General features: G+C 46.3%; 1 protein-coding gene across 1 annotated transcript in view; it reads right to left on the bottom strand.

Annotated features, from left to right (window-relative positions):
* Positions 1–966: 966 nt before the first annotated feature.
* The window catches only part of CCL22 (C-C motif chemokine ligand 22), a 29792-nt gene continuing 20172 nt past the window's right edge, over positions 967–10586 (bottom strand). The window contains exons 2-3 of the mRNA XM_078669688.1: positions 4604–4727; positions 967–1210 (exon numbers count right to left, since the gene is read on the bottom strand). Of these exons, the coding sequence (XP_078525814.1) occupies positions 1090–1210; positions 4604–4727 (245 nt within the window). The 3' untranslated portion in view covers positions 967–1089. The remainder of the gene's footprint in view (positions 1211–4603; positions 4728–10586) is intronic.

Here is a 10586-nt window from a genome sequence, read left to right as displayed (position 1 = left end):
ACACATTAGGAAATGTTCAAAGAACTGAAAGACGAGCCTTGGATTTCTATGCATGAGAGTTGTGTGGTGTATGCAGGATAATCCCTCTAAGGAGGAGGAGTTTGGGAAGAGACCAAAGAAGACCATGTGAATGACACTCTGAAGCAGCGCTCCCTCTGGGAGCAAGCGCAGGGATAGAAAGGTGATCCTTGTGCAGATCGCGCTGCTGTGGATCTTCTTTTCAGATCATCTCACAATCCTGGTGGATCTCCATCCTTAATTTAAACTACAGCGGTGGGTTCCCACCTCTCTGTATTATTTGCTATGCTTTTGCCATTTATCTGCAATTCAATCTGTCTTTCCCTGATCCCACTCCGACCTGATCAAGAACGGCGCTCCTTGCCCTTAACAGGATAATAGCTTTTGATTGTATTATACGCATGGCTGTTCATTGCATCTTTCTAAAAAGAGAACTTTTATGCTGAGACAGGGTACCAGAAAAGTAAGATCCTTGGTGAGCTTACAAAGGGAAAGATCATTCTGGTGACATTAATCTGGTCTAGATCTTCTGCTAGGGCTAGATGAGACATTAAAGTGGCTCCGAGCCCTCACAAGCTTTCGGGGGGAGATATAATAACGTTTCTGTATTTGTTTCGATGGAGCTAGGACTTCTGCCTTTCATGTCGTGAATAAACACTGAAAGAGAAAGTCAGTCTTTCATGTCTGTCCTTTATTTCATTTTCCCTCTCTTCATTTTTGGCTTTCTTCATCCCTCTTAACACCCATTAGACTCTTTTCTCTCTCTGGCTCATTTCTCCCAGTCTGAACCTGGCGTTCAATAAAAGAACTGGCAGCAACACTGCCAGAAGGGCACTGGAGGTTCCAAGACACAGCAAGCGAGCATGGACAAGGGTGCTCAGATTGTCTTTCTGTGGATTTTTAGACTAGTCATTCAAGTAAAATGCTAATAAACACAAAAACAACTGATTACCAAAAACAAGTGGAGCGTTTAATAAATAATATAATAAAATGGATGAACTGTACATATATTACAAACATTTTCCAGCCAGAGTTCTCAGTCACATGGACAGCAACTAAGTACAGTAGAAGTTATCTGTATTTAGGAGTTGTTCGGGTGTCCTGCTGTTCTTTTCCTAACTTCTTCATTGCAGCTTTCACCCAGTTTTCATTAGGGTTTGTACACATGTGAAGGCCTTTAATAGTCACGAATCTGAAAATGTAATATGTACAGAATTAGTTTAGCCAAAAACATGCGTCAATTAAATTGTAAAACATTGATCTGCTACAGTTGTGCAGTGATAGGGGATTCTAAGGTCTGTGTGTGCAGCCATTATACCTTAAACCTGTGGAACGTTGCTTAAAGCCGAACTTGAGAACACTTCCAGCCAGTGTCAAAAACCCTGCCCACCATCATGACAGCCAACCACCTCCAGCAGCATGGTCAACCATGAGGATCAATGTTTACAGTGACGATCATCAAAACTTACCAAAATAATCATACCAACCATTTTCAAGAATACTGTCCCCGTAGCTGTCATCAGAGCCAACATGGTTCATGATCAGACCAGCCAAGGTCAGCAATAGTACCAGCCGCGGTCAGCAATCCTTCCAGCTAGAGTACAACGCTACCAATGGCACCCCTTATACCTTAAACCTGTGGAATGTTGCTTAAAGCCGAACTTGAGAACACTTCCAGCCAGTGTCAAAAACCCTGCCCACCATCATGACAGCCAACCACCTCCAGCAGCATGGTCAACCATGAGGATCAATGTTTCCAGTGACGATCATCAAAACTTACCAAAATAATCATACCAACCATTTTCAAGAATACTGTCCCCGTAGCTGTCATCAGAGCCAACATGGTTCATGATCAGACCAGCCAAGGTCAGCAATAGTACCAGCCGCGGTCAGCAATCCTTCCAGCTAGAGTACAACACTACCAATGGCACCCCTTAACTACTGCAAGATCACTGCTGGACAGTGCGCTCTACTTTGTGTCACATGGTCAGTTAAATTGTTCACCTTCTCCCTATAGACTGTTATTTTTTAAAAAAACTACTGAAAAACATTTCGGAAAAACTAGGGTCATTCATGCGTATAATGGTAATTAACACTGCTGAATTACATTTGGCAGAATTTTACAGCAAAGCCGAGGACAGTTACCAGTGCTGTCAGCCATATACATCATGCTGTGGTTCTTCACCATTACAGGTAAATTGATACTATATTTACTTACCTTCGTAATATTTTGGGAGTCAATATTGTGACAGGTATTTTTGTAACCCAAGATTCTTGTGCTTGATACTCTGTCACACAACCACCTAGGCATGACCTTGCTAGGCGTGTGTGCACAACCTGAGGCCATCAAAGTCCCTTTGGCTAGAGAGAGTTCAGGAATAGGAACTGAGCCAAGATGATCCTTCAGGTCACAGAACCCAAGCCGTGATACTCATTATGGGTCACTGGCATCATCGGAGACAAAGTCTCGCGATTACTTCGTGAACGCAAGGTGTATGGCCGCGATGCCCTAAAAGCTGCTAATATGATGTGACCCATCTCTATGGAATGAAGTTAAATACATTTGGATTATGTAGACGCATTATCATAATCTAAATGTTTTGAATGAAATTGATGAGCCATTAATTACAGATCAAGAGCAGATATTTAGACCCAATAGTTCACTTGGTCATCATGTGCGACCAACTGTTTCAACTCCAGATAAAACACAATTCTCGGGGGAATATCTCTGATATAAATCATGTTTTGGTCTTAATTCTGTTGGGGCCTGAAGCCTGCTCGCTGGCTACAGGTTCAGTTTACATTCACCGCCTCTGCCTCGTGCAGATTTCTTCCCAGGTTTCACTCCTAACCCATCCAAAGGGCACTTTTCTCCAGTTAGTGCAACACAGCAGAGACAGCTTATTCTTGCTAAGTGGAAAGTAAGAAATAGCTCTGAGCGTCTTCTTCAAATTAATCAATACATGTTTCTAAGTGAAAGCCTCTATTAGACAAACATGCTCTGCAGCCAACCCCTGAGAAGCGAACAACGCCGCTAATCGTAGAGGGAAGCAATAGGATTCACTGAGACCCTGGAAGACAGCCCTAGTAAACGTACAACACTGTGTCAGCAGCACGTCTAAAGCAACACTACATCCAAACCAAGCCATTCACCCTGCTGACCATGCTGAACAATGCTCCCAAAACAACCCCAGGACCTTGTAAAATAGATTGGACAACATTACCAGCCGCGGCCGTCACCTGTTCAAGCCATTATCAGCGACACAATCCCGTATTGTACACCTCATCAACAACAATACCAGTCATACTTTCCAGTTTTATCAACCATGATTAACAAAATGACTGCCATGACAAACATCCTTTCCAGTCGTTGGCACCAGCACTCGTGACTGAAACTAATCTACTGGCCAAACACACTCAAAACCAAACAAAGAACCCTACCAACTATGTCTACAACAGTCACCAATAATCAATAACCCTGCCAGTTGTGCTCAATAACACCACCAACCATTGCCATTCACAGTGTCACCTATGGCCCTCATGTCAACCAACTACTGATGACAGCAACTATTTCCAACAACAATGAAAGATTCCATCCAAAGATATTAAACACTGATGGACAACTGTGAACAGCAGCAATGCCAGCCCAGGATATGGCGAAGAACACTGTAACCGTGGACGACAATTCTGCCTTCAAGAGACCGGCATGACCAAGCCTACTTCTAACCAGGGCCAAGAACTACAGTACAGATAATACCAACAAGGAACTACACTGTCAACCATGGTCATCATCTATCCCTGGCATGGTTACCATGGTTACTGGTCGTAGTGGGTAACACATCCACCCATGAGCAACAAGATTGACGGGCTTATTTAACAACATTCTCAGTTATGGTAATTAATCTGACCGGTTCACCAACATGCTCAGTCAATGTCAGTGCCAAGGGCAATTCTTGCTGGCAATACTGCCAAACTGCCAATTGTGGCAAGTGAACGCACTAACACCGGTTGTCAACCACACAGGCAGAAGCATGGTTTAACAGCACAACCATGAATAGCTGATAAGAACTACAGGCAGAAGCATAATTGCAACAACACAACCATCAAAGGCTAGGCTACAGCTACAGTAAGAATCATGGTTAAACAACTCACCATCAATAGCTAGGCAACAGCTACAGGCAAAGGGATAATTCAACAGCACAACCAGCAAACGCTAGGCTACCTGTACACTGAGAAGCATGGTTAAACAACTCACCATCAATAGCTAAGCAACAGCTGGAGGCAGAAGCGTGGTTCACTGTTAGAGCTTTCACTGTGTCACTGGGTTTGTCTTGTTTCCACTATGTCTTGAGGGCTCATTCTATGACTGTGCTACACCTTGACGCACAAAAATAAGTGTACCCCAATGTTTCTTCGTTTTGGAGGGGGCCACACATCCAGCTGGGCCAGAGCCACTCCTTGTTTTCCTTTCCTATGAGTACCCGATCGAGTTGCACACCAATATGAGTAGAAGGCTTTCAGAACTCAAGATGTATGTCTGTAGGAGAAGTGTGACATTGTGTTACAGGTGCTTGGGAACACTTACATTACAGCCGGTAACCTGCAGACAGTCGGGGTGTGGTGGAACGTCTTCAGGAATTTGCGCTGAATTGGTTTGGGGGCATACTTGTCGCAGCAGATCGAGTTGCCTGCTTCCACGCTTGGTATAACTGTTGAATATGAAAAGAGCGCGAACAAGAACAAATCAGTTGAGGTGCAACAAGGAGTCCCTTCTGTACACATCTCGCGTGCTGCTGATTGGAGGATGCTAAACATTTTATGATACCTTACTACACAAATAAAAGTAACATATAGAGCCTGCTGAAATTGCATAATTCTTTCTCGTGGAATGTTGCGAAATGCCACACAAATTTCGCGAAATTAGGTTTGCCGGTTCCCTTCACTTCCTTTAACCGAGTGCGCACCTAGCATAAAAAAGTTTCATGAGATACTAGCAGAAGACTGACCGGACTAAGTAAATGTCTCTGAATGAGGGAGGCAAGGCGCACACTCGGGTAAAAACACTCTATGCAAGATTGGATAATGGATAATGTCAAGAAATTTCGCCACGCGAAATGCGGGAATTTTGCAAATTTCGCTGATATGATTGCAATGTTGCGCAGGTCTGCTACTAGGACTTTCAGAAACTCATCCTAAAGTGGTTCAATGGCTAGCAAGGGTCGAGAGAGGTTGACGATGCAAGCCAAGCCTCGTTGAAAAGAGTTTATGATGAGCCAGGATCCTGTGGGAGCCTCCCCCTCGGCCCAGGTCACCCCTAAGCCTGTGGGGCCGCCATCTGAAGTGACCATCGGGACATGAACACGTCCAGGCCTTTTCGCCTTGAGTTTCTCGTCCTCAGTTTGTGTCTCCAGTTCAGCGGTATTGGTTTTAGTAGCGCAGACTGAAAAGTTTCATCAGTAAGTGTAAGGCAACCGAAAATCAGTTACACCAAAGAGTTTATGTTATATTTATTAACCAACACACAGCAACACACGAGAAAATGCATCGAACCAAGATCAGCATATGGACAATATTAATAGATACACAAGACCGCATGAGATGCATTGGCTGGGATAGGAGGGGTGAAGCAGGTCACTGTGAGTGGGATGAAGGAGTTGATGGGACAGTGTGTATGCTGCAGGCCAGGATAGGACAATGGGGATGCTGCAGGCCAGGATGGGACAATGTGTATGCTGCAGGCCAGGATGGCTTGTTTATGTTGGGTATGTTGGCCCAACGAACCATGCACTATTCACTTGGTGCTATGCACCTAAACATATAATACTTTTTTACAGCAAAACATAAACCTGTTGTGATTACAGTATCTTGTCTTTTATTTTTAGACTTCTTTTATGTCTTGTTGATCATGTATGCACTTCATCATTCTTTGTTATTAACAATCTTTCGATAAACATAAATAGTTCAAAGTAACAATCAATATTTTCTTAACATTTCATATTCATGTTATGATTTACTTTGCAAAATATTGTACATTTTATAAGAGAGCCCTCTTATAAAATGTAAATATTGATTGTTACTTTGAACTATTTATGTTTATCGAAAGATTGTTAATAACAAAGAATGATGAAGTGCATACATGATCAACAAGACATAAAAGAAGTCTAAAAATAAAAGACAAGATACTGGAATCACAACAGGTTTATGTTTTGCTGTAAAAAAGTATTATATGTTTAGGTGCATAGCACCAAGTGAATAGTGCATGGTTCGTTGGGCCAACATACCCAACATAAACAAGCTATAATCACCAGGGACTGACAAACCCAGTAACCATAGCACCAAAGACAAGTGTAAAATACAGAGTGAACGGAGTGCTCCCTCATCCAATAAAATACTATTTGCAGGCCAGGATGGGACAGTGGGGATGCTGCAGGCCAGGATGGGACAGTGGGGATGCTGCAGGCCAGGATAGGACAATGGGGATGCTGCAGGCCAGGATAGGACAGTGGGGATGCTGCAGGCCAGGATGGGACAGTGGGGATGCTGCAGGCCAGGATGGGACAGTGGGGATGCTGCAGGCCAGGATAGGACAATGGGGAGGGATGCTGCAGGCCAGGATAGGACAATGTGTATGCTGCAGGCCAGGATGGGACAGTGGGGATGCTGCAGGCCAGGATATGACAATGGGGATGCTGCAGGCCAGGATAGGACAATGTGTATGCTGCAGGCCAGGATGGGACAGTGGGGACGCTGCAGGCCAGGATAAGACAATGGGGATGCTGCAGGCCAAGACAGGACAGTGGGGATGCTGCAGGCCAGGATGGGACAGTGGGGATGCTGCAGGCCAGGATGGGACAGTGGGGACGCTGCAGGCCAGGATAGGACAGTGGGGACGCTGCAGGCCAGGATAGGACAATGGGGATGCTGCAGGCCAGGATAGGACAATGGGGATGCTGCAGGCCAGGATGGGATAGTGGGGATGCTGCAGGTCAGGATGGGACAGTGGGGATGCTGCAGGCCAGGATGGGACAGTGGGGATGCTGCAGGCCAGGATGGGACAGTGGGGACGCTGCAGGCCAGGATAGGACAATGGGGATGCTGCAGGCCAGGATAGGACAATGGGGATGCTGCAGGCCAGGATGGGACAGTGGGGATGCTGCAGGTCAGGATGGGACAGTGGGGATGCTGCAGGCCAGGATGGGACAGTGGGGATGCTGCAGGCCAGGATAGGACAGTGGGGATGCTGCAGGCCAGGATAGGACAATGGGGATGCTGCAGGCCAGGATGGGACAGTGGTGATGCTGCAGGCCAGGATGGGACAGTGGGGATGCTGCAAGCCAGGATGGGACAGTGGGGATGCTGCAGGCCAGGATAGGACAATGGGGATGCTGCAGGCCAGGATGGGACAGTGGTGATGCTGCAGGCCAGGATGGGACAGTGGGGATGCTGCAGGCCAGGATAGGACAATGGGGATGCTGCAGGCCAGGATAGGACAATGGGGATGCTGCAGGCCAGGATAGGACAATGGGGATGCTGCAGGCCAGGATAGGACAGTGGAGATGCTGCAGGCCAGGATGGGACAGTGGGGATGCTGCAGGCCAGGATAGGACAATGGGGATGCTGCAGGCCAGGATGGGACAGTGGGGATGCTGCAGGCCAGGATGGGACAGTGGGAATGCTGCAGGCCAGGATGGGACAGTGGGGATGCTGCAGGCCAGGATGGGACAGTGGTGATGCTGCAGGCCAGGATGGGACAGTGGGGATGCTGCAGGCCAGGATGTGATTGTGGGTATCAGTATTGGCATGTCATGGGGGCTGCAGGCCAGGATGTGAGTGCTGCAGAGATGTGTGGGTATCAGTACTGGCATGTCCTGGGATGAAGACACAAACTACAGTAGGATACCCATAAACCAAGTTGAGACCTGGGTAGGATAGTATGTAACAAACAACAATGTCTCGACAGGTATTATTTAGTTGACAATTAGAAAAAGAAATAAGCACAAAACATGTTGCAGGGAAGAGGGAAAGATAGGAGGGAAAAAAAACAAAGGAGACAAGGAAACCATAAATGCGAGATTTTTTTTTATATATTTGTTTGAAGGATCAAAACAAAAGCACTATGTTACATTAAATGTCATGAAACCTGTACAAAACTGTCCACAAGTGCTCGTGAGAAGGTAAACGGCACAAGTGACATGTGTACACTTTTGTTGGGCTACGGATTTCTCTCAGTCCAAATCCTTCCAATACCCTTGTCATTTCTGCCTTAATCTCGCTGTGTTCCTGGCATCCATTCATTTTCTCATCTACCTTTTAAGACCATTGCCCCATCGCAGTGCCACACCGTGCTTGGTGTGCTTACCTCGAACTACAAGCAAGGTTAGGTTACAGTCCATCCAATTCCGCTAACTCTGTACCCTTTTTCACCAACTCTGTACTCCGTCACTTCCACATAATGTATGTGCTATTCTCTTCCTCTTCCACCCTTTGAGCCTAGGCACCTTATATTTTTTCTCATTGTGCACTCCTTCCTTGGATGCACCATGATTTCCCCCAATTTCCTTTACACCTGTCTTCAAGATACCTCTACTACCTGATGGCTAGTCCCCTCATGTAATTTCTTGTGCTTTCAATCCTGAGACCATGCTGTCTCTTGTTCTCGTCTCCCACGGTCCAATGCTGATTTGAGGTATTATTATTTTTTCCATGCAGCAATTGTGTAAATATTGTAACCTGGTCCTGATGATGGCCTAAATTTTGTATAGGCCGAAACGCCATCGACTTTGCAGCGCAACTCAAGACACCACTCTTACGGACACCCAAAAAAATGTTTTCTGCCCATTAATGTATGGGTACCATTAAGAGTTCATTGCATATAGTTCTATTTTCTGCGCCGTCTCCTGCTGTTCATATCCCTTCACTTGTCACTTGCAGCGTTTACCTTCTCACGAGCACTGGTGCACACTTTTGTACAGGTTACATGACATTTAATGTAACATAGTGCTTTTGTTTTGATCCTTCAGACAAATATGTAAAAAAGTTTTGTTGCATTTATTGTTTTCTTGTCACCATTGGCTTTTTCCCTTCCCTATCTTTCCCTCTTACCTGCAACATGTTTATTTCTTTTTCTAATTGTCAACTAAATAATATATGTTACTAAATGTCCTGGGATGATGCAGGCCAGTATGTGTGTGTGGGTATCAGTGATCTGTACTGACATGTCATGGGGATGCTGCAGTGGGGCCTGCAGGCCATGATGGGAGTCCCTGGTAGGGCTGTGTGTGGGTATCAGTACTGGCACTGGCATGTCATGGGGATACTGTAGGCCAGGATGAGAGTCCCAGGCAGGGTGTGGGTATCAGTACTGGCATGTCATGGGGATACTGTAGGCCATGATGGGAGTCCCTAGTAGGGCTGTGTGTGGGTATCAGTATTGGCATGTCATGGGGATACTGTAGGCCAGGATGTGAGTACCTGGCAGGGCTGTGTGTGGGTATCAGTACTGGCATGTCATGGGGATGCTGTAGGCCAGGATGTGAGTCCCTGGCAGGGCTGTGTGTGGGTATCAGTACTGGCATGTCATGGGGATACTGTAGGCCAGGATGGGAGTCCCTGGTAGGGCTGTGTGTGGGTATCAGTATTGGCATGTCATGGGGATACTGTAGGCAAGGATGGAAGTCCCTGGTAGGGCTGTGTGTGGGTATCAGTATTGGCATGTCATGGGGATACTGTAGGCCAGGATGTGAGTCCCTGGCAGGGCTGTGTGTGGGTATCAGTACTGGCATGTCATGGGGATGCTGTAGGCCAGGATGTGAGTCCCTGGCAGGGCTATGTGTGGGTATCAGTACTGGCATGTCGTGGGGATTCTGCAGTTTTAAATCGTGGGTGTAGGAGAGTGGGGTCTGCAATCCCATGGCCACCCCAGATTTTTGCTTTTTGCTTCACTGATTTACGACTTTCCCTGGCTGTTGGCCTGCTAATCAGACCCACAGCCTAGCTGTTCTCTCTCTAAATTGCAACCATGTACCTTAGGTGCATCTTACCAATTGATACTGGGCCACCTTATCAGTCCCTGTACAGCATACCTTAGGTATCCAGGGCATAGGTGTACCCAGGGCCTACCAGGGGCTGAAGCATGTATTATGCCACCCCTGGCTGGCCACCTAAACAGACACAACTGGCTGCACGACAGCTGGGGCAAGGTGGTGTAAACACCCTTTGCTTTAGATATAGTATTCCTATATCTAACCCTAAAATGGACACATATATTCCTATCAGTCACTCCTATGGCAGGCCTTATCAATTCTGAAGGCAGAGTGCTTGGAATTATGTGAGATGGTGCTCTGGCATGAGCTGAGCCCGTTTGCAGCTTGCGGAACCAAGTCCAAAAAGCTGTTCCATGATAACGCTATACCATATACTCTTAAGTGCATTATAATCCTCGCGGTTAAATGCTAACTTTGGTATAGCTTTATCAAAACATGTCGAGTAAGGTGTCATACGAATTGGAATACTAACCCCTCACCAATTCCGGCGACGGGGTTAGCATTCCACCCTTCTAGAGGGACACG

Source organism: Lissotriton helveticus, chromosome 12 (genome assembly GCF_964261635.1).
Source record: "Lissotriton helveticus chromosome 12, aLisHel1.1, whole genome shotgun sequence".
NCBI classification, from domain to species: Eukaryota; Metazoa; Chordata; class Amphibia; order Caudata; family Salamandridae; genus Lissotriton; species Lissotriton helveticus.
The sequence above is the reverse complement of the archived record's forward strand: the minus strand, read 5'-3'. Positions and strand labels throughout refer to the sequence as shown.